The 25031-nt window shown below is 34.9% G+C and overlaps 1 protein-coding gene across 5 annotated transcripts; it reads left to right on the top strand.

The window, feature by feature from the left end:
* The first annotated feature begins 1385 nt into the window (after nucleotides 1-1385).
* Nucleotides 1386-24386, top strand: LOC145567644 (uncharacterized). 5 transcript variants are annotated; one of them, XM_081626978.1, is made up of 28 exons: nucleotides 1386-1794; nucleotides 3493-3652; nucleotides 4746-4838; nucleotides 4981-5101; nucleotides 5182-5356; nucleotides 7008-7182; nucleotides 10839-10967; nucleotides 11125-11284; nucleotides 11471-11691; nucleotides 12738-13340; nucleotides 14962-15030; nucleotides 15172-15288; nucleotides 15371-15616; nucleotides 17475-17522; nucleotides 17618-17746; nucleotides 18209-18373; nucleotides 18463-18525; nucleotides 18618-18725; nucleotides 18842-18925; nucleotides 19019-19066; nucleotides 19999-20073; nucleotides 20622-20714; nucleotides 20811-20891; nucleotides 20987-21058; nucleotides 22803-22847; nucleotides 22937-23020; nucleotides 23708-23811; nucleotides 23914-24386. In XM_081626978.1, the coding sequence occupies exons 1-28, from the start codon at nucleotides 1571-1573 to the stop codon at nucleotides 24056-24058; spliced, it is 3837 nt and encodes a 1278-aa protein (XP_081483104.1). In that variant the 5' UTR covers nucleotides 1386-1570; the 3' UTR covers nucleotides 24059-24386. The 5 variants fall into 5 exon arrangements, with proteins under 5 accessions (XP_081483104.1, XP_081483103.1, XP_081483102.1 ...); XM_081626977.1 differs by having other exon boundaries at nucleotides 4981-5095; nucleotides 5188-5356; nucleotides 11125-11691; XM_081626976.1 differs by having other exon boundaries at nucleotides 4981-5095; nucleotides 11125-11691.
* The last annotated feature ends 645 nt before the right edge of the window (nucleotides 24387-25031 follow it).

Genomic DNA, 25031 nt, shown 5'->3' with positions numbered 1-25031 from the left:
TAAGTACAACAATGCTAGTTTTAATATTGTAAAACTTTGCCTATAAAAGGGCAAGTTCACAGTTGTAAACTGATGCAGTGAAAAATATATTTCTACTACACAATACTTCAATCTCTATTTCTCCTTCTATCAGTAAAGTTTTTAACATTCAACAACTTCTATGAAAATCACTCTAATTATGAGCAATTGAAATTTCTTAATCAAATATGAAGAGTGTATTTTTTGACCTTAACTAACTAAACTACTGCTCTATACCTCACCAAATAAAAGGTGGGGGAAGGAGCAATTTGGGGGTTTTCAGGGGTGGGGGAGGGGTTTTCTAGGGTTTTTTGAAGGTAAGGGAGGGGGACTTTTAGGAAGAGGGGATGGTGGTACAAAGGAAAGGGGAGGGGCAGTGGGACGGTAAGTGGGGCTAGGCTAGGCCGCTGTGGGTAGGGCCGGGGAAGCCAGGGAAGGTGGCTCAGCTTGTGGGGGCGACTTTTTAAAAAAAAATTAAATTAAAAATGATCTTTATGTTAAAAGAAAAAACTAAAGGCCCGTTTACTTCACCTTATTTTTGTTAAACTGAAATTATTTTTAATGAACTGAAATTATTTTTGCTGAACTTAAATTATTTTTACTGAACTGAAATTAATTTTACTGAACTGGAATTATTTTTGCTGAATTGAAATTATTTTAACTGATTTTCTTTTATAATTGTTCTTTAAGTTTACCGAATTTTATTGAACTGAAATTTTTTGCTGAAATGAACTTATTTTTCCTGAATTAAAATTATTTTATTGAACTGAAATTATTTTTACTTAATATTATTTTTTTAAATAATAAAAAATTTAATTAAAATTCATTATTAATGTTATAATTGACCTAAGATCAATAATTCATGATTACCCAAAAAATGATTTAATTATTTTTTTTTTGTTTTTTTTTTTTGTGCAATTCAGTAAACAGAAAATTTAAAAATAGAAGGTTATCAAAAATAACATGAAAAAAATTCATTATTAGACTAGGAAAGTTAAGTTCGTCCCTAACGATTTCTCTTTTTCAGTCTCTAATGTCCAACCCCTTATTCTCTCGCCCGACCCCCCATTAACTTATTTTTACTGAATTAAAATTATTTTTACTGAACTGAAATTATTTTTACTCAATATTTTATTTTTTTTTTTTAAGGTGAAGTGAACAGGGCATGACTATAATTAAAAATTTAATTAAAATTCATTATTGTTGTTATAATTGACCTAATATCAATAATTCATGATTACCAAAATAATGATTTAATTTTTTATTTTTTATTTATTTATTTATTTTTTTTTTTTTTTTTTTGCAATTCACTAGAAAATTTAAAAATAGAAGGTTATCAAAAATAATAATTTCCATAGCATGTTAATATGAAAAAATTCATTAGTTGATTAGGAAAGTTGTCCCTAACGATTTCTCTTTCTCAAGTCTCTAACGTCCAACCCCTTGTTCTCCCGCTCGACCCCCATTAATTTCCCCAAAATATACAGCAAGATCTTGCTATGAAGCAATTGCAAAATTCACAAAATTAATCAATCAACAAGAAGAAAGAATAATGGTGGGATTAATGGCGGCTGGTTCTGAAGAAAGAATTCAGAGTCTCATTGATTCAATTACCTTTGCTGCTGATACCCCTTCAAAGCTCGAAAATTTGCATCAACTTAAGCAGGAATTGTTGGGCTTAGAAGATGATACTACTGTTTCTTTCTCTGATTTCCTCCCTTCTTTGTTGAAGCTTCTTTCTGATTGTTTTAGCCCTGTTCGTAAATGTGTTACCGAGTAAGTTTCTTCACTCGGGTTTTAATTTTACTGATTAAAACTTATTTTTACGGATTCGCTATTGAATTTTATCGTTGTGGCTTGTGGGTTATCAATTTGATTGTGTTTTTACTGATTAAAGCTAATTTTTACGGAATTTGATATTTTTAGTTTGTGGGGTTTTGATTTTTTGTGCATTGGAGTTGTACAGGATGATTGATGATTGTAAAGTTTAGTACTTGTACTAGCCATTTTTACGTTGTTTGTTATTTGGTTTAGGAGTTTGTTGGAACATTGATATTACAAGAATTATTGGTAACATTCTGTAGTTCTTAAGAAGAATGTTTGTGGAAGGACAATTCAGTATTGAGAATTCAATGATTGATTTCAAAGCTACTAAGGTCTAGGGATAGTGTCAAGAGGAGGTGGAAGGTCTACGGGACTGCCATAAGACCAGTGTTGCTCTATGGTACCGAATGTTGCGCTCCTAAGATAAAAGATGGAGGTTACGAAAATGCGCATGTTAAGGTGGATGTGCAGGAATACTCTAAGAGATAGAATTAGAAATGAGGTTGTTCACAAGAAAGCAGGTGTGGCAGGCATTGCACACAAATTAAGGGAAAATTGTCTACGTTATGTAAGACGAAGACCAGAGGGTGCACCGGTACGAAGAGTTGGACCATAGAGGGGTTAAACGAGAGAGAGGGAGACCGAAAATGACTTGGTTGGAAGGAGTTAGGAAAGATATGATGTATTTGGATTTGCATGAGAATGAGGCATTGGATCGTAAAGGACGAAGGAGGAAGATTTTTGTCGATGACTACACGGAATAATTACTTTTGGTTCATTTAGTTGACCCCACTTATGGGATTAAGGCTGTGATTGTTTGATTGATTTCTAAGGAAGGTTCTTATACTAGTGGATGAGGAGTAGAGGCAGGATTCTCTTTAATGTAAGAAAGGTCTTCATAATTCTTGCTTATGATTTGTGTAGGATTGCTTGTAATTTTAAAGAAGACTAGGAGCTTCCTTGTGGCAGATTGTTTAATTTTATTTCTAAGGGATAAGGTGAATTGGGTTTTATTGCAATGTTTAGAAACATCTCCTGAGTGGATAAGGTAGCTTTAGCAGTTTCTGTCAAATGGTATTTTCTTTTGCACAAGGTGAATAAAGTCGATGTGGTCTCCAAGGGAATGGGTGAGATGCTTTTTTTGATGGGTTGAAGCCAAACTAGGAAGAGTTATGGAGAACTATTTTAAAAATGCAATGTTCTCATTATTAAGACTTTGACTGATTCCTGCTGATACAAAATCCCTCAATTTTCTTGTCTCCTTACACTAATTTCTGGAATGACCTTAGCTGACAGGGCCACGTCTGTTCTCCACTAGTGGACTTGTAAATTGCTGCTTCCAATTTCACACACCCCCCTTACCATTTGTATTCATCTTCTCTTTGCATATTCCTGATTTTTTTGAGGGGTTCATTCATGCGTCTGTTGTTATACTCTTTTGTGTTTGTTAAGGTTAGTGAGCTTGAAGCAGATTCTGATTTTGTTGCTTTTTTGGAAAAAAGAAAGGCTTTAAGTCCTTTTTATTTTCTTAGATTGGGCATTAAAGGTCTTAGCACTTTCCCTTTTCTAAGATTGTATTTTCTTTTACCTTCCATTACTCTCTTCTTTCTAGAAATATCAATCTATCTGATGTTTTCATCTGGATTCTAGGGTAATTGGTGAAATTGGGTTGAGGCATTTGGAGGTTTTACCTGAAATTACACCTGCACTGTTGACTGTTGTTGATGATGATACTCCAGCAGTGGCCCGGCAAGCTATTACATCTGGCACTAATATATTTTGCTGTACCATGGAGAAAATAGCATTACAGGTAATCTCGTGTGACATATGATCCATTAAATTTGTTTGATGAAAAGTTGAATAAGTAATTGTGGGAGGGGGGGGGGGGGGTTGTTAGTTTGACCCAGTTATTGCTGATTCTGCTAACCGTGTAGAGGTGATGCCTTGAGGTTTCCCATGTCACTGCTGAGAATGTGAGTGAGCTTGAGACTTTTTATAGCTTAATATGCTGCATTTAGGTATGTGAGCCAAAATGTGCTTGAGGCTTTGAGCACGCTGAATTGGCTTGGCTCATAGATTTTTAAGAGTTCAAGCCTGGGATTGTCTTTCAGATGATGCATTTAGGTATGTGAGCCAAAATGCACTTGAGGCTTTGAGCACGCTGAACTGGCTTGGCTCATAGATTTGTAAGAGTTCAAGCCTGGGATTGTCTTTCAGATGACTACTTAGAAATTTGTGTTTGTAAAATCTTCCTAATATAAGGTTTTCCGATTCTCCTGCACTCTATCCCCCCCCCCCCCCTCTCTTTTAATGATTGTTTTTCATCAAATTCTGTTTTTTTTTGCTCCTTTCATTAAAGGGAACAAATATGCAATTGCAAAGCTTTCTTAGGAGAGTGATGATATAGCATTCCAAACTTTAGGTTGGTTTTTAGTACTCCCTTTGTTCTTTTTTGTTTTTTATCTTCCCCCTTTCCATTTGTGATATGTTCTTTTTTTATCTTCCTACTTTTGCTTTATTCTTTTTATATTAAAGATAATTTCCACTTCTATCACTCCTTTCCCCATCACTTGGTCCATATTTAATTATATAATAATACCAATGTTTCTTAACAACTTTTTATCTCCTACCTAAAAAGTAAAAAAAGGACTCACCTTCCACTTACCACATTTTATATGAACTTTAAGTAGGAAGATTAAAAAAAAAAAAAAAAAAAAACGGAGGGACTATGAATTATAAATGCCTGTGTAGGAGGGCATGAATTTAATGTGATTCCAATTTAATATGATGTCAATTAGCTTAAACTTATCCCTGGATGGTTCGGACCATTTTCCTTACAAATGTTTTTCGTCTTCTAATCAATTTGCTTCAAGAATGTTCTCATCTTATTCTGGCAAGTGTAGGGGCTAAATGCAAGCAAGTTGGATGATTCGCTTGAGTCAGCGTGGGAGTGGATGCTGAAGTTGAAGGAAAAGATATGTTCAATAGCTTTTGAGGCATGTTACCTTGCATAAAGTTCTTCAATGTTTTTTTCAATTGTATATAATTTTTTAAAAATAAGTTCTCAGTGCTCTTATTAGAAAAAAATAAAATAAAATCATTCATTCTTTATGTATCTGATGAATGTCTGTATTTCAGTCTGGAAGTGATGGAAAACGATTGTTGGCTCTGAAATTTGTTGCAGCCATCATTCTTATTTATACTCCAGACCCCAATGGTGGTACTGAGCTTCCATCTCATCTTATTAGTGATGGTAATGGTATGGACCATAAATCAATCTAGCTATTAGTATGTACTTAATGTTTCTTGTTGATATTGTTATTAAGGGTCTGATTTTAGCTGTAGGTAAGGAAGCAGGGTTCAGTATCTCATGTGTTCGTAGAGGGCATCCTCTTCTGAAGCTTGGGGATCTGTCAATTGAAGCCAGTCAAAGTTTAAGATTATTGCTTGATCAACTTCGCCTCCCCATCGTGAAATCACTCAGCACCTCCATGGTGGTTGTGCTCATTAATTGGTAAGCTATACCTCTCTAATGAGTTCCTTTTTTGCTTGGAAAATGATGTAAGGTTGCTAGTCTAGAAGTTTAGTAGCTCCCTAGCTAATACCCAAGCAATGCTTGGTGCTTTCTATTTTGGTCTTGAAGTTTAGTAATTCAAGTTTTAGTAATTCAAGTTTTATACCTGAGCCGTGCTTTTATTTGAATACATATATGAAAAAGAAATGGCATTATTGACTAAATCGATGTACAAGAAAGCTCAAGGTGTGATAAGGCCATATAAGTCTTGCTGCACCTAGTCGCGCCTTAGGTCTCCATCGATCTGCCTCAATAGAGTGATTTGCACTAAATTAAAAAATTAAATATATTCCGAGTGGCGAGGGGGGCCTTACCTTGCTTTCGAAACTAGCTGCTTCAGCTTCGACTGATGTGCGCCTTTGGTAGTTGGTTGCATCTCAATCGTGCGCTTTTTGGTGCACCTCATGCACTTCTTTGAATTCATCTCATCTAGATCACAAAGCGCTCTACCCCAATTGTCTAGCAACTAGGCCCTCTTGAGGTGTGCTTTTTCATACACTGTACTAAACTCTGATTTCCAATATCCTTATTTTATCAGTTTTTACTTAAATGACAATAATAACTAATTTATTTGATTTCTAATGCTGTCATTTACTAAGTGTGGACTCAATTACCCTGATACACCTATTAAATACTTTGTTAAACGGTCTTCTGTTCTTGAATTAAACCTGGGTATTACTAGATGAGATTTTTTAACGTTCACAAATCTTTGGATTTTTAGTCCAACAAGAACAGCTGTCAATGCAATGACTTTTTAATTGTTGGTTTAAGTATAGCTGTATCTAAGCACAAAAAGAGGGCATTATTTTTATTAGTGTTGTATTTTGCTTTAAGTCTTTTACAACTCCTTTTAGCAAATATTCCTGCCTGAACTTGCTTTACTCTTCAAAGTAATAGTGATGCCTTTTTCTCCCCAGAGTCAACTGCAGGAAATACTTCAATTTTGTGAATGATAATGGGGTGACTTTAATTTTTCTGGAGAAAGGCTGTGGTGATTGACGACTGCAGTAACACGGCTGTGGAACATTTTACCATCATCTTTAGATGTTAGATCCTTTGTCAATTGCCCTGTGTCAGTAGTCTTTTATTCTATTTTAAGTTTACATGCAGGAAGCACAACAATGATTGGAACTTCCCATTCATGTAGGAATGAATTATATCTGTAAACTGTAATGCAAGGCTGTACATTTATTGTTGCGGGGGAGATTGTGGCAAATGTTCAAGTGCTGTATTAGTGTTACACACATCTTTTGTTGTTGTTGTTGGTGGTGGTGGTGGTGGGGGTGGTGGTGTGTTTGTGTGTGTAATTGCAAATGTTTCAGCCTATCAAATGATATCACTGTCTTTGAATTGTTAGAAAGATAAGTGATGTCATAGTCACCAGAAAATAGATCCTCTTAGGATAAAATGGAAAATATACTATCAGTTCCTATTGCAAAAGCCTTTTTTTAAGACCATGAGACCATGACCTTCTGATTGATGTCATAATCGAAATATTTATCTGTGTCCCAAGTTTCTTCCTTTCATTATCTTGGGATCCTCATGATTTTTTCTGACTGTTTGGTCTTACTTATTATATATTCTTTACCAGTTTGTCAGCCATTGCTGTGAAGAGGCCATCCTTTTATGGACGAATTCTTCCAGTCCTTCTGGGTCTGGATCCTTCAAATTCTGTTATCAAGGGGTTGCATGCTTATGGAGTACAGAGTGCTTTAAAGAATGCATATCTCTCTTGCTTGAAGTGTGCACACCCTAGTGCTACACCGGTATGATCTTTCATCTTCTTTTTTGCGCTGTTTCTTATGTAAATCAATAAAGTTCTGATTACCTTGGTTGTTAGGATAGTTGTATGAAGATTGTCTACTTAATTTGATGATAGGGTTGATAGAATTACCTTGGTTGTTAAAGTAGCTGTAAGATGACTGTCTACTTAATTTGAACAATACACATTAGATAATTAAGTCTCATAATTTTGACCCTTTATATATATTTACTCAAATATATTTTTCATAAATCAACTTTCTTTGGTCATCTGCTATCTTTATCTTTTAGGTATGTGACACTTTCTAGTCGTACTTGACCTGTTATTAATTTTCTAATTGAAAGTGGCCTCACTGGATTGGGATTAGATACTGTATTTTGTGTCAGGTATAGATGCTTGAAGCTGGCATAGCAGTGAATGACTTGCATGTGTATAAGAGAAAGTTTGTTTTTTTTTGTATGAGTTTGGAATTGCAAATGAAGCTGAGGTGGTATGGGTTTAATACCATGTGTTTGGTTATGTTTGGGAGTGAATATTGTTACTTTATTTGATATCTGATAATTTGGTACATTTGGTATGAGCCATACCCACCTTCCCTGTAGGTTGAGCACTTGAGCCTTTGAGGTATGGGTTTAAAAATTAAAACTTTGTTAAACAAACACTAGGTATGGATTTTAGCCATTCCCTTTTTGTGATGTAAATACCTCCAAAGTCCTAACTTCTTGACAGCGATGACATTATAAAGGAATTGCCAGTTATTGGATGCCATTATCTCCTTAAATCTTCTGCACTCTTATTTTATCTAGAGCAGGAAAAGAGTCAACTTTGTACAAAACCAAAATTGCAGGTTTTCTCTTAAAAAAAAAAAAAAAAAGATTATAGCAAGTGAAGAAAAAATAGCCAACAAAAATTACAAAGGGTAGAAGAATGTAAAAATTTTTGAAGATTGAATAAAACGCTATTTTTTCTAATCATAAAGGCTATAGCATCTCTTTGCCTGAATTTTGCACCTAATTTGCGCCATAATACCCCCCCCCCCCCACAATAAAAAAGAAAAAAAAAACTAATAGCGTTAGACGAAGAAGAAACATTTGGTGATGCCTTTCTAGTGATGGCAAAGTGTGGTGATTGTTTTTCATTATTTTTCTCTTTTCCCTTTCTATTATAGCTAGGGTTTGTATCCAGAATGGAATGGAGTCATAATCTTAGGGGGAAGGTGGGTATGTGATTCTTGGTAGTTGGGGCGGAGTTAGAAATTTCATGGTATGAGATTCTAAGGCAAGAAAGTTCAACCAAACAATGGAACGTATTCTAGCTCAATTTGAATCCATTCCAAAAACTCTGTCCAAGCTCTCCATTAATTTAAAGGCCCCTCAACTAAGTTAATAAGATCATTTGGTCATTTTGCAACCACCACTATAATGAGAATTGAGATGATGAGGTTTCAATTGGGCAAATTTTAGTCACCTTTCCAATCTTATAGGAGACGAGCTGCACCATTAGTTGACGGTGTGAAAAATTTAAAATGAGGTTATCAATAATCCCATATATGGACTTACTAACCATTATGAGATTACTGACAATTTATGTATGGGGTTACTGATGGAGGGATAGAGCTACCTACATGCTTAATTGAAGCTACTAGTAAAATTTTAGAGTGGTTGTTGGAATTAATTTAAAGGGGTTACTAATTATGTCACACGGCTCACACCACCAATTGGGTGAAAACCAGCTGGTCACTTTATGACCTTTTGTCTTAACATGTTTCCCTGGACCTAGATCTTTGTTACTTGATGACAAATGTCTTGGTTAAATTTTTTTACCTCTTCCGGTTCCTTTCCCTTTTTGAGCTTTTGCTCCAATTTACTTTCAATTTACCAAGATGTATGATCTAAATGCCATCTTGTTTTCTCAAATTATCTTGCCACTACATTTCCCACAAAGCTGCATAATACAGCTGGATAACGCTTTCCTCGTGGTCTTGAATGATGAAGTGCCAGACTGATTCATAATCACTCAATAACGCATCATCAATATTTACCTATACTGTATGCCACATGGAGGCACCAACTGTTGTCAGTGTTGTTGGTCTGGTCCCTCTTTTCCCATGCTTCTTAATGTTTAGTAAATTAAAGACTGCGAGGTAGGTCTGCAGTTTTTCTCTTCCTTGCTCCAAAACTAGACAATCCTTCTGTTGCATGTCTCCTGAGCATTGGGGGGAGTTTTTTTTTTTTTTTTTTTTTTTTTTTTTTTTTTTTTTTTTTTTTTTTTTTCCCCTTGTTTGCACATTGTTGATATCTTGGTATATAGCTATTAAGAGAGCTGAATGAAAGAACATCACAGAAATTAAGGGTAAAAAAGTTTCTAATGCATTCACTGGCTCACAGCAGATTCCTTTCTTTGCGCCACATTACTTTGTTGCTGTAAATCAAGCTCTCATCCAATGTCTGTTCCCACTAGAGTAATCTCAGAATCGGGATACAAAGATACACGTTTCATGAATTCATTCTGTGGGATTCTGGCTTTGCTTTGCAATCATTTGGCCCCATGTTGAGTCAGCAATTTCAGTCTGGTCTTAATTTGCAGTGCTTAACATAACATATCACTAGAAGTTGCAGGCTAAACTGACCCTTTTTGTGAATTTAGTGTTCATTAAAGCTAGTTGGGATCGTGGGCCTTGCCTTTATGTTTAAGGCTATCACTTTCACTGATCTAGTCACTGCAATCATTCTTGCACCATCCGTTGTCATACTCTTCAGAATATCAACCTGATGCTCCCTGACCATGGATTTGATCCCTTTTTTCTAGAGCTGGCAATACCTGACACGACACGACAGAAACCGGCACAACACGGACACGAAGTTACTGAGAGAAAACACAAAGTCGACACAACACGACACGAAATCAACCCGAACACGACCTGTTTTGATAAAGTGGTCAAATTATGCATTTATCTTACATTTTACATAGTTTTTGATAGGTTTTATGAAGAACACGAAATTGACACGAGACTAAACACGAATACGACACGACTTTTTGCCAACTCTACTTTTTTCCCATGTGTCTTTCCTTTAGCAGATGGAGCTTGAATCATTACGTCAATTTAATTGATGTGACTACCAGAATTATCTCTCTCTCTCTATCTCTCTCTCTCTCTCTCTCTCACACACACACACACACACACACACACACACACACACACACACACACAAACTCTATGCTATTTTTTCGCGGAGCCTAAATTTATAATTATTAACTTGCCATGCTCCACCCTAGGTCTGAATATACTTGGATAGAGTGTGTCTCCTTTGATTTGGTAGACTTGAGGATGCTGATGGATTAGAGTCTTTGAGCTTTAGGAGAGTCAGTTTGAAGCTGCATATTTATTTTGACTCTTATGAGGAGGCATCCACTAGTTCCATTAGGCTGTCAAAGTTTGCTGCATCATTTAATCTTTCTGGCTACATTTTGTGATGTGATAAATGAGTATTCCTTCTTAGGATATCGGAGATTGTTTGCTATAATCTTGCCGAGTTGTTGACTTATTTAATGTTGTAATTTTTACCAATTAGACATTCAAGTTGCAGCAGGTCAAATAATGAGAGTTATTCTATTAAAACATTATGCTTTTTTAGCTCATGATATAATTGATTTCATCAGTGGCGGGATCGATTAGTTGGTGCTTTGAAGGAAATGAATGCTGGGCATCTGGCAGAAAAAGCCCTTGAAAGCATGTGCAGTAGCAATGGAAATGTGAAGGAGGAAAAGGCTGAGCTAGTTGCTGTTAAGGTATTCACTTTTGGATTATTTTAACTGAATTAAGATTTTTCTTTTTTAGATGAGTAACTTTTTATGTAGCATTTGCTCGAATGTACCAGTTTTACATATAAGAAAACTTAGACAATTTGTTCAAATTTGCACCAACTTATCCTGAGGTATCTGACAGGAGGAGCAGTCACTTGAAGTCCATGATTCAGTGCATAATAAGGTGGGTAGAAAAAGATCCAGTGACCTGGAAGTTGGTGACAAGAATGAAGATGAGGATACACCTGGAAAACGTGCCCGATCTATGCACAGTGTATCAGAGGAGCTGAGTGATAAGTCAGGTGATCTTCGTTCTTCTGTCGAAATTAAGTCTGATTCACCTGGGGTGGCAAGTGCATCGAAAGAAGATGATTTGGGGCCTGTACAGCAACTTGTTGGGCTTTTTGGTGCCCTGGTTGCTCAAGGTGAAAAGGCTGCTGCATCTTTGGAGATACTTATATCAGGTATCTCTGCTGACTTACTTGCAGAAGTGGTTATATGGAATTTGAGAAACCTTCCTTCTACTTGCCCAAAGGCTGAGGGAGATGAAGAACTGCAAGCAAATTTGGGTTTGCGTTACAATAAAATTGATACTGATACCCCCTTTGACCAACTTTCATCATTTTTGACAAATGCTGTTCACTGTAGCAGTTCCGAGCTCATATCTGCAGCAGCTGATGTCAAACCACCAGTGTCACATAACATTGAGGCAAGCATCTATATTTTTCTTGTTGCATCTTTTTAGTCTCAAAGATGTCATGTTGCAGGCCCCTTCCCCCCCCCCCCCCCCCTCTCTTTTCTTTGCACCCAATTTTTTTTTTTTAATTATTATTATTATTATTATTACTATTATTTTAAAGTTTGATCAGTGTACAAGTAGTGCTTTGTCACATTTAATGGAAATTTAGCTTCCTGATCATACGTTAAACTAGGAGATAACTCCAGCAGAACCACTATGAAAAAGTACCAAAGGGAAATTTAGCTTCCTGATCATACTTTAAACTAGGAGATAACTCCAGCAGAACCACTATGAAAAAGTACCAAAGGGAAATTTAGCTTCCTGATCATACTTTAAACTAGGAGATAACTCCAGTAGAACCACTATGAAAAAGTACCAAAGGGTAAAAATGGCTGGAGTAATGACAGGCTAAGTGATGGGGTTCATGGAGGTAATGTGTTTTGGTTTCTTGAATTTGTGAGTATTGATTGTCAGATGTTTTGAAGAGTGGATTTATATGCTTTGCTTTGAGGGCAATACTGTGTTTATTGCTATATGACTAGTGGAATTGGGGTGTTCTGGGATTGTGCTGTGTTTGTAGCCTGTTTGTGGTTGGTTGCACCTGGGTTATTTTCCCACTTATTCAAAATTCCTCTGTATCTTGTATGCAGTCTTATAGCTTTTATCGTGATGTATTTTTGTTCTATGAAATTATCTTTTATCGAAAGTAGTCCATAGGGAAAGCAGTCTGCGACTCTGTTCCACAAGGACTCAAGACAGCCATTCCTAAAACCTGCATTTTTGCTACAGATTGTTAGTATATATGCTCTTTTCCTTTTTTTTTCACACAAGTATATGCTCTTTGTTCACTAATGTTATAAAGAACTATTTTTCCTGTGTACTTTTTTTTTTTATTTTTTATTTTTTTTTTAATTTTTTTTTTATGTAAAAGTCTGTTTATTTTTTTTTTTGTAAGGAAATATATATTATTTTGTTCTCTAGTTTATTTGAGTTTCGTGTCTACCCTGAATTGACAGCATCCGCTTTTAGAAGAAACTCATGCTATGGATGTTGCTGATAACATTGTGGCATATGCTACGTCAAAAAGTTCAACTGAGCTTGTTGATTCAGATATGCCATGTGCTTTTGCTTCTGCTAATCTTTTTGAAGTATCCAAAGGGTCAGCTGTTGCCTGTGAGTTTCCAGATATGGGACCTTCAGATAATGCCATTCCGGGCTTGGATAATGCTCATAGCGATGGATTCCTGGACACTGTTGCTTCTTCATCGTTGGCCTCCACAGATCGGGATGATGGCAGCCAAGATCAAGTTACAAGTGTTGGGAAAAGGTTAAAAATAGAATCACTTCCATCAGTGTCAACTGAGAAGTCTGAGGAACTTAGCTCTAAAACTGCTGCAGCAGATGCAAACATAGGGATGGCCTCTACAGCTAGTTCCCTTGGGCCAGTTCACCAGTTTATCTTGCCTAAGCTCTCAGCACCTGTGATAGACCTTTCTAGCGAAGACAAGGATAAGCTTCAAAAGCTGGTATTTTTGCGCATTGTGGAAGCATACAAGCAGGTTGCTGTCTCTGGAGGTTCACAGCTTCGATTCTCTTTACTTTCTTATTTGGGAGTTGAGGTAATTATTATGTTTTGTAATTTTAATGCTTATCCTTCAATTAAGGTGCTTTTGTATTTCTTATTTTTATTGATGGGTTTGTTCCTCAGCAAACATTATTATAAATCATTACTTTTGCGGATTTGAATAAGTCAGTTAGTAGAAAGTGTGCAAACATGGTTTTTTTTTTTTTTTTTTTTTTTTTTTTTTAATTTTTTAATTTTTTTTTTTAATTTTTTATATATATTTTTAAAATTTATCAACATGAAAGACAGCAAAGAACTATCAAACTGTAAGGTTTCAAAATTTTCCTCTTGGGTGAATCATATTTTTCCCTTTACGCTGATTGAACTGGGAAATTTGATATCCAAAGGATCTTTCAAATGATTGCATTATCAAGAACCTTCATTCAAAGTCCTTGCATGATAAATTATCCTTTTTCTTGTAAAAGTTAAATCACTTCATTTACTAGTGCATGATCTGGTATGATTTCAGATAAAGAAGTGATGTTTTATAAAGAGAGAATTTCCGTCCAGGAAAAGAGGAATTTTTCGTGTCATTCTAAAGGATTTTGGGGTGTAAATTTGTATAATGGCTTTCTGAAATACCTGGTTTTTAAAGTTTCTTATGCTACACAAAGAATCCCAAAGCCGTAGTTTAAAGTAAACTTTTTTTTTTAATTTTTTTTATAATTTTTTTATCCAGACAAAGCATTTAGTTTTGAAGATGAAAACTAATATTTAGGGCCTTTTCTGTATGAGAAATTTCTATTACAATAAATTGGGAGTTTTGGGACCAAAGTGTACTAGATATCGAGGGAAAAGAATAGAAGGATTCCTGCTTCACAATACATCAGAATGATTAGGGAACTCCCCATGAGGTCATGATTCTGAGACCAAAGTCCAAAGAGAAGCTAACATCAGCATTACAGCCTATTAAGATGTCAGAATATTCCGTAGTATGGAATTTAGGTCATTCATTTCTAACTTAAACTTTGATATAGTAAAGAAGCAGACTAAACTATTTTATTCCCCTTCTTTTGCCTTTCCAAACTGCATACTTTACTGTATGATAGCGGAGTAAACCAATAGAATTCTACCAAACCAAAAAAATCCTATCACCTTTGAAGATGTGTGATTGACTTTCCTTTTTTCTTTGTCAGAACTCAAAAGCCTTTTTCACTACGGTGCGGCATCACTATTTTCTAGTGGACTTAGGCTTTTGATAATTTCTACCTCTGTGAATATGGCTGGATTAAGTAACTTGTTAAAGCTCAAATTTTATGTATATTTACTCATTAACGTTTGGTAAGAACATTCTTTTTTTATTTGCTTAACAGACCTGGATGCTAAAAGTAATATTGTACTGCCTTTTGAAATGAACTCTTTAAAATTTGGTGTATCCTTCTGGCTACCTTGAGGGTGGTTATTTTTTTTTTTTTTTGGTGATGTGTTAATATTAGAAAAGCAGCTTCATATCGAATATTAGAAAATCTGAGAGAAGAATAGTGATGCTGGAATGAAGCAGATAAAGATGCTGTGTTTTGAATTTTTACTGTTTTTAGTGGGGTGTCCCTTTGGTTTTCACTACCATATGTGACATTTTCTGTGCTTTGACCTAGTTTCCCTTCTTCCTTTTGCAGCTCTCATTGGACCTTGACCTTTGGACATGTCTACAGACACACATATTGTCAGATTACATAAACCATGAGGTGATGTATATTATTTAATTTGCTGCTATTGACGTCATGTTGTGTTTGTTTCTATGATATTTGTTTGAGTCTCTTATGATTGTTTCGAAATATGATTGTCCAAAAATATGCACTACATGAACTGAATCACGCAATGTTTAGGGACACGAGTTGACATTACGTGTCCTCTACCGATTGTATGGGGAGGCGGAAGAAGAACGTGACTTTTTTTCTTCCACAACTGCTTCTTCTGTATATGAAACTTTTCTTCTAAAAGTGGTGGGTATACAGTCCTCTATTTTGTCACTTTCGTTCCATTGGACATATATTCTTTGTGGTAAGTTGTTGAATATCTATGCAGGCAGAAACACTGAGAGATTCTTTCCCACCATCTGACAAATCTTTGAGTCGTTTGTTCAGTGAAGTTCCATATTTGCCCAAATCGAGCCTTAAATTATTGGAATGCTTGTGTTCACCTGAGATTGGAGATAAAGATGAAAAAGAATTGCACAATGGAGATCGGGTTACTCAAGGTCTCAGTGCTGTGTGGAGCTTGATAATGCTGAGGCCAACTCTGCGTGATGTGCTGTTGAAAATTGCTTTGCAGGTCTGTGTTTTTATCATATTTAATGATTTTATGTAGATGTCAATCTCTAATTGAACCATGATCTTAATGTAAATGTTGATTGGGAAAAAATTTGTGTTCATTGAGAAATTGGTTGTGGTCGGGGATGCTGGTTGAAGTGATATGGGGCCTCATCTCTATTTTCCCAATGTCTACATAAATGTGTTATCATTCGATAGATCATCCTTTTCTTTTGGGATGTTAACCCTTGAATCCCTAGAGGCATGAAATAAAGTAATATGCTAAAATATAACCTCATATGCCGGAGATTCAAAGATGACCCTATGGTCCTGTTTGCACATTTTTTTTGGATGGAAATTGACAACGTTATAAAAAAAAACCTATGGCTATGAACTTTCCTCTTCTTCCTCAGATTTCACTTATGGTCAAAAGCATGTGAGCATGTGGCAGCCATAATAGCTTTGCATGGACAAATTTAAAGGGGATGCAATCGGTACAACTGCAACACAAGAAAATCTCAATATACAAGGGTCATTATTAGGGGGGGGGGGGGGGACATCCAAGAAAATCTTAAAATTTAAACTTTATTTAAAAAAAAAAAAAAAAGGATTTGAAACTACTAAAGGAGGAAAGATTGAGAGACATCATGAAAGACAAGGTATAAAAAATAAAAATCACAATGCCATCATGCATGAAATCAGTGAGGAGCTTTGATGTGTTTGGATTATATGCTGTCTATCTTGTATAATTCCAGCACCAGCTAAATGGGAAATAAAAAAAAGATGATTACATTGCTTCCATTGCATGCATTGCATCCCCCTTTTATAAGGAAATTCTAAATTTGTTCAATGCTCCTAGTATGTCTTTTCATTACAAATATGATTTTACAAAAGAAGAAATATAAGGTGGCCACCATATAATGAATTACAGTGGGAATAATATAGAGAACGAATAATGAAACTATCACGGTCTAAAATGAACAAGTGGAGAATATATCATTTAAAATAATAACAATATATATTACAATAAATTCTTGTATTTTTGGAGAGAACATTATAGCAAGTGGTAATTATTAATTGTTTATTGGATAAGTTGTCTAACTAAAAATAAGTGTCCATGGAAACAAGTTAAACCAAAGTGTGCGCAGAATGATCTTATGGACATGTGTTGTGACTTGTGAGAAGTAAAAATCTGGGATAGTATGATTCTCAGCCCTTTAGAAATTATTCTAGCTACGCCATAATTCTTTTAGGATTGTTAGTGAATTTTTTTTTATTGTTTAAGAATTATGAATTTTGAAGAATTTTCTAAGAAGTGTTTTCTTATTCTCCACTTTGTAATTGATTTTTTTTTTTTTTTTTTTTTTTTTTTTTTTAATTGCTATTCAATGAAAACCGTCAAGAAAGGAAATAAATATATTGTAAATGTGCGATAAATTGAAAAAATTATGCAAATTTGTGTAGAGAAGTTATAATCTGTAACTTTTAATTTGTGTCAAAAAAAAAAGTGACTTTTAATTGAGAATAGTGATCACAAATCTCACAATGAATAAAATCACCTTTTGTAAGTTGCTTGTTTGACCTTTCTTATTAAATTATGAAAGACTATAGCATATGTTAAGGTATGTGAAAAGTTAGAACTTAGGATTAAGTAAGAACATGGGTTTAGCAATGCAATAACAGCTTTACCAATTTACTACGAGACTAATTTTATAGAAGCTAGTGCCTTAGTGATATTGAAATTTATGTTATAAAAGGCTTCTTAGTATAGGAACTGGGATCTAATATAGGGGTTGGACATGATTTAAAATGATGAATCTGTATATGCATTCATTCTGTATCAATATCAAGTCCTCTGATAAGCTTTTCTCCTTCCAAAGAGTGCAGTGCATCATATGGAGGAAGTTCGTATGAAGGCAATACGTTTGGTATGTCGACTATGCTAACAAATAAAGCTTTGTATATGTACTATTCAAGTGCACATATCACTTGTGTGCTTTTTATCTTATTTCCTTTTTTGCAGGTTGCAAATAAATTGTATCCGTTACCGTCAATTTCCCTGCAAATAGAAGAATTTGCTAAGGAGAAGCTGCTTACTGTGGAAAATACTCATAGTGCAGATGCTGATAAATCAAGTATTCAATCGCAAAAGGTGTAAATTGCTTTTCAGAACTTGTTCTTTACATAATAATGAGAGGAGACTGAATTTCATTAGATTACCTGCTGGATTTCATTCTTTTTGACCCCCCCCCCCTTCCGCCTCGTACACTAATATATGTGTCTACTTGAAGGATTTGAGCGGTTGCTTTATTATTGATATGCAAACTCATATGTGGAGGAGAATTGTTATAATAAATTGTTTGATCAGTGGGAGGAATATTTTTAAAACTACGGATATATGTTCAAGGGACAATTCTCACGAGAAGGATTTTTCACTCATTGGATGTCTAAATCCAATCCATCCTATCAATTCTAAAGTAAAAAAACATTCGGCTTGCTCTATTGCTGTGTGAAACTTGAAAATAAATAGTATTCTGTACGGTTGCATTCCACTTCGTGTAAATTTCAACCTGCTTTTGATGTCCCCTTACCCCCTTGTTTTTAACTTGATCAGAGTCTTGAAATAACTTTGGCTGCGAAAGACCAATCGACAGGGGAAACAATGGCCATAGAATCATCTGCTCATAATTCCCCGCCTTGCACACCTGGAATTGTTGCCAGTACTTCCGTATCTGAAGCACAACAATGCATGTCACTGTATTTTGCCCTATGTACAAAGGTGACACATTTTCTTAGTTGGTTGTGTATGACTTTGTAATCTGTTGTCTAATTGAATATTTTGTCTTTTGCGGTCGACTTTGCTTGCAGAAACATACTCTTCTTCGTCAAATATTTATCATATATAAAAGCTCACCAGAGTCAGCGAAACAGGTGTATTTGGATTTGCATGTAAAATGTCATTTGACTGGGTTATTTATGCACTTTTTAATTTGCTCATTCTTAAACTGTTTGGTTTTGTACAGGCAATTCATAGCCAGATGCCTATTCTTATTCGGACAATGGGTGCATCACCACCTCTTCTTGAGATTATCTCTGATCCACCTGATGGAAGTGAGAATCTTCTGATGCAGGTTTGTTCAGATTTATTTTACCTTAGAGACTGATATTTCCTTGCATTTTATCCTTTTATGCGGCATGTGGAACTAAAATGCCCAAATTCTGAGACACATAATTTTCCATGCTATAGGTTTTGCATACTCTTACAGATGGCAGGGTTCCATCTGCAGAATTGATATTTACTATTAAAAAACTTTATGAGACAAAGATAAAGGTATAGTATATTTTTCTTTCTTATCTCTGCTTCTCATAACTTCCATGTAGAATTGGTAATATACTAATGCATCTTTACTTTTGCATGGCACAGGATATAGAGATTCTGTTTCCAATATTGCCGTTTCTACCAAAAGAGGAGGTTCTTTTTACATATATACTCTCTATGTTATTCTCTTTCATGCTTGTCTGTAAATGATACTGTGTAGACATTTGATTTATCACCTGCAGCTTGCAGAGAAAATGCTACTATTTATAGAAATTATTTTCTTAGATAGTTTCTCTGTATTTACTTGTTGGATACTGTATAGTACTTACCTCCGTTTTGTTTTTCTTTTTTTTTTTATTTAAGTCGACACGTATTCCTTTTTAGGAAGTTTATTTTTAGTTGACACGTTTCCTTTTAGGGTAAGTTTTATACCTTGCATTTACTAGTGTACCACACTTGCCTTATTATTCTCTCTCCTTCTCTCTCCTCTCCTTAATATGTGTGCCTAAATTGAACGTGTCAACTATATAGAAACGGAGGAAGTATAATTTCCCTCACCTTTAAGCCTTAGGGATGGTTATAGCATGTAGCATATCATCAACCTGTTTACTTATGTTCACCAACTTCCAGAATTCTAGGTTACGTTTGTGCTGATTGAAGCTACATATGGTTTTTTTTTTTTTTTTTTTTTTTTTTTTAAATATTGATATATAGATATAGGTATATAAATTTTACTTACTCAAAAAAGAAAAAGAAAAAGAAAAAAGGTATATATATTTATAACATTGGAGGAAGAGAGGGTCCCAATAATAGTGCTGTAACTGTCTCTCCTTGTCTTTTTGTAATCACCTCTGCTTCGATATTTCACCACTTTTTTCATGTTAGGACCCCCGACTATTGTTATTGTTGCTGTGCAAATACTACCTCTGTTTCACAATAGATGAGACGTTTAGATTTTGTTCACTATTCATCTTATAACTTTGACTACAGTTTCAATGCCTGCACATCATCATTTTATAGCTGTATTTCTAGGATTTTGGAGTAGGCTTTATTTGGAGTAATTGTTATTGACTTTGTATTGTCAGGTGTTGAGGGTCTTCCCTCATGCTGTTAATCTCCCCCAAGACAAGTTCCAGGCTGCTCTTGCACGCTTGCTGCAGGTATATTCTTGCTAATTGTTATTGCCTGTTTGGAATAGTATTCTTCTACTACTACTACTAGGATGTCGACCTGAAAGCAGTAGAAATTTTGTATTGCTAATTTTTTTTTAAAGTCTTAGTGTATTATGTCAAGTAAAGATGATTAGGAAGATGACAAAAGTAGAGAGAACACTTTTATCGTACTCTTTGCCTAAACTGTCAAATTGAACTACCTATATGCTGTTTTTTTCATCCTATTAGAGCCTGGAGGATACGAGTCATGATTTGCTATTCTTGGTAATATCCAAAGTGTTAACGAAAAACTATTCACATTGAGAAGTTGTTTGTTTCATGAAATCCATTGACTTTTGATTTTGAGCGGGAAAACCATCCTAGCTTAATAGTTCTCATAGATACGGCAACTACTTAAACCATTAGATTCAGCAACTACTTAAAACCATTCTATGGATGTTTTTTGTTGTTGTTGTTGTTGTTTTTTTTTTTTTTTTTTTTTTTTTGAAGAAATTCTATGGAGTATTATATAACCACTTGAACGAATTGTTTTGCAGGGTTCGACTCCTAATCCTGTGCTAACTCCATCAGAAGTGTTAATTGCCATCCACAGCATAGATCCTGATAAAGATGGAATTCCTTTGAAGAAGGCATTTTTCTTGCCACCATCTTTTTATTTTTACATCTGCTTGTGTCTAGATTCCCATCTTAATATGATCTTGCTTGTATTTCCTTTCCATGAACAGGTGACTGATGCATGTAATGCTTGCTTTGAGCAAAGACAAATGTTCACACAGCAAGTAATTGCCAAGGTTCTGAATCAGCTGGTATGTTCTGAACATTCTTATGTTTTCTCTATATTTTTTTTCCCTTATGTTAATCCTGTAGCCTTTGGTTTTGTTTTCCCCTATTCTTCTTGTAGGTTGAACAGATTCCTCTTCCATTGTTGTTCATGAGAACAGTACTACAAGCAATCGGTGCTTTTCCAGCTTTGGTAAGAGGGATATTATTTTTTTCTGCATGCTATGATATTAATATACTTTGCTCCTTCTTTGATCCTCAAGCCTTTAAGCTATGTTCTATTATGTATTTCTCTAATTTATTTTCTGTTGAAATGAGCAAGCAAAGATTTGCTTCTTTTGTCTGAAACAAAGCTATATAAACTCTGCTGCTTGGCTAGCTGTCTTGATGTGCTTAAAATCTGTTGCTCAAGCCACTTACTGTTCATAATATGTGAAGCTACCCCAAACTTGTGCAATAAATGTCAGGGGCTGGAGAAAAAGAATAATAATAGTATTATTAAAAAAAATATATCTTTTAAGTACACTTCTTGTGCGTCTAATTTGGCTATTTCATTTGTTGACTGTAAGTCTTAGCAAACTCTAAGTCCTGTCTATGTTCCATTGAATCAATTCTCTGATTATTCCTTAATCCCTTGTGAGATGCCTTACTGTTCTTCTTTTAAATTTCTTTTCTGCTTCTTTTATCTTATTGGAAAATTCTTGGAAGGTTAAGGTCTCTCTTCCATGAGTGCTTTTGTGTTGAAACCGGCTTTAGGCAAGATTAATACTTCCTCCGTCCCTCTTTACTTTTTCCATTTCCATTTTTGGTGTCCCAAATGTGTTTCCCATTTCCTTTTATACTGTAATTATCTTCATAGGCCTTCATTGGAAAATGTTAAAGACACAAGTATACTCAAATTTGTCCTAAAATGTACCCACTATGAATAAAAAGTTTATGGGGAACCATATCTCACTAAGTTCCAAAATGACTTAAATGATATATCTCCTTTTTGTCATAGATTAATTATAATAACAAAAAAAGGACAACCTTTACACTTTAATCATATCATGTCCCAAATTCCTTAATTTCACATGAAAAAACTCAAACAATAAAAGTAATGTGAGACAGAAGGAGTACTAGTGATTTGCTGCCACAAAGTGATGACCAAGGTATGCTATTTTTCAAATATTTGCTTGCTGTCTTTCTTCATTTTCAAATGGCAGCATATTTGTTTGACTATAAGTATTAGCTTACCTTAAGTTTGATCTTGTCTAGCTGCCACTTTCATTGGGAGATGCCATTTACCTGTAACTGCCACTTTCATTTTTTACCTTTAACTGTCTCTTCCATATTTCAAGTATTTCGGATGTGCGAGAATTGCAAGATCATTTGTTGCTTTGATTTAGTACTTGAATACTGTGTTATTATTTATGGTGCATGCTACTGTGTACAAAGTACCAACTAAAACTAAACCATAACAGCCTTTGTTGGATACATTCAATTACAGGTATATGTTTTCCTCGTGATCTGTTCTTTTTTTTTTTTTTTTCCTTTTTTCTTTTTTGGTGTAGAGTGAACTGCTAGGGTAAATGATGTACGTAGTAGACGGGATTTGATCCTAGGTCTAGAGTACCACCCCTCATGGCTTTAACCAACTAAGCTAGTTAATCTTCCACCCTTGTGATATGTTCTTGCATTTAGGAAAATCTTGCCACCATATTTTGTTAGATTTGTTATACCACACATTTTAATTGTGAGGCAGGATTTTACATTTACTCATAAATTGAGGCTTCATCTAAAAAGGTTTTTTTGCCTTACATCAACCAGCTTAGAGTGACCTTGTTGGTTATTAGCATTAAAATTAGTGTATTACAATGGTTTCCGAGTTTTAGTATACATTTGCATTTCACTTTGAAAAAGATTACTCTAATTTTTATTATTTTTTCACACTGTAGGTGGACTTCATAATGGATATCCTTTCTCGACTTGTAAGCAAGCAGGTAACATTTCAGCTATAGGTTGCCGTGCTATTTATCTCTGAGTACCTTCATGTTTCCTTGAATCTTATGATTGACACATTGTTTAACAGATATGGAAATACCCAAAGTTATGGGTTGGATTTCTCAAATGTGCACAACTAACACAGCCTCATTCTTTTACCGTGTTGCTTCAGGTACGTCCAATGTTCTGATATAGTGTCTCCGTGTTTTTTAATGAGCCATCTTTTCTGAGGCATCTTATCAGGGGATCAAGTATATTTTATTAAAACAGAAACAACGATATTTCAATTCAATATGATTCTACTGTTTTCACAGATGAATGAAAACTGAAAACTAAAGCTGCAGAGTTAAACAATTCCATTTCTCTTTAAATACTGGGATCCTAGTTTTATAGTGCATCTGAGTCCATCTACCTGCTGCTATCCAATACGCTGGGAGGATAAAAATATTATTATTATTATTATTATTATTATTATTATTGTTGTTGTTGTTGTTGTTGTTGTTGTTGTTCCTAGGTTTTAGCATTTTTAATTGAGCACATGTACCTTCAGACTAGCTTGAATCTGGGATCTATAGAGAGCAACTCTTAAATTATTTTTTCTTGTTGCCATTAAGCACATGGTTGTTTGTAAAGAGATCATTTCATTAGAATCATGCTGTCTGCTTGCAAACTCCTTCAAGACCAGAAAGTTTGTGCATGACACTGTTTAATAGTGAAATTAAGTTGTACTTTCTTTGGATAGTAAAATCACATTGGCCTGACATAATTTCTGTTAGACAAATGTTTAAAACACATGAATTCTGAATATTTTTGGTGCCTTTGGAGTTTTGTTTTAAATGTTAGTACTGTTTTTTTCCAGTTGCCACAAGCTCAGCTTGAAGCTGCTCTAAATAAAATTCCTGCACTCAAAGCACCTCTGGCTGCTCATGCAAACCAGCAGAACATTAAATCTTCTCTCCCAAGGTATGTCGAAAATGATCTCTGTTTTGTGGCACATTTGAGTATTTGACCACCTTTTGTCATAAAATCATGGACTGATGATTATGGTTGCATCTATGCTCTCAGGTCTGTACTTACTGTACTTGGCATCACCTCTGATTCTCAAGCTGGAAGTCAGTCGCAGTCAGCCCAACCTGAGGCTGAGGATGCAGGCAGCTCTGACAAGGATGTCGTCCCAGAGAAAAGTAAAGAATCATCCAGTGGAAGCTAGAGTAACGAGTAACTGGTTGAAGTTCATGTAATTAAGTTAGATTACAATCAAAGCTACTGTCTTATGCAAGTATCAAGTTTAAGCTTGACTACCTACTGTCTTATGTCAACGTTGAAGTGCATATGATTTGCATGAAGCTGCTTAGAAAATTGATGAACATGAGAACCAAAACATTTGGAAGTGTATCAAATGGAGCGGCTTTGCAAGGACTGCGCATATATTGCACCTGAATGTTGTCTGGTCAGCAGAGGATTATATGCGCTCCATTGTGAAAAGGTTTATAACAAAACAGAAATATAATAATATATTATAGGGGCGGATTTATTTATTTATTTATTTATTTAATTGTAGAGAGACCCACAAACGTTAAGTTGTAGATGAAATTTGGTTTTGGGTAGCACCTGAGAATTTTATTAAGCTAGATAACGTCCATTAATAGGAGTTGAATTAATATCATGTATTTTGTATCCAACATACCAGCTGATATATAAAAAGGAAACCGATTCAATGTCTTAACACATACTCCCTCTGTCACTTATTTTTTGCCCCATTGACTTTTCACGGTCTCCAAGACACGTCTTCAAACGAATATATCTCCATTTTTATATGCGTAAAAATTATAAAAACATGATATTAATAAAATATACTATGAGAATATTCTAACAAGATCTAACATGAATACATTATCACTAATAGATTAATGAGAATTCATGGTCAAAGTTATAAAAGTTTGACCCATATATTTGCTATGGGAAAAAAATAAGGGACGGAGAGAGTATTTTATACGCAAATATATAGATATTGGTTGCTTGCACAAGCATACCTCAACCTTTTGAATTCAGTTAGCTCTCTCTCTTTTCTTTATTGTCCCGCCTCCACTGTTGTCATAGACTTTTGAGCTATCTTTAAACATAGAATTATAAACTCAATTTGACCTATGGATCTTAGAATCAATTAACCATTTCTACACCTT

Source organism: Chenopodium album, chromosome 11, assembly GCF_948465745.1.
Source record: "Chenopodium album chromosome 11, dcCheAlbu1.1, whole genome shotgun sequence".
Lineage (NCBI taxonomy): Eukaryota > Viridiplantae > Streptophyta > Magnoliopsida > Caryophyllales > Amaranthaceae > Chenopodium > Chenopodium album.
This window is presented reverse-complemented; position numbering and strand designations above follow the sequence as displayed.

Bases quoted from the DNA above. Each gene is read 5' to 3' on its own strand.
- LOC145567644 (XM_081626974.1), top strand. From the start codon at position 1,571: ATGGTGGGATTAATGGCGGCTGGTTCTGAAGAAAGAATTCAGAGTCTC. The intron at 3,653-4,745 runs GTAATCTCGTGT...TGGCAAGTGTAG, and splicing joins TGGAGAAAATAGCATTACAG to GGGCTAAATGCAAGCAAGTT. The intron at 18,926-19,018 runs GTATAGTATATT...TGCATGGCACAG, and splicing joins TTTATGAGACAAAGATAAAG to GATATAGAGATTCTGTTTCC.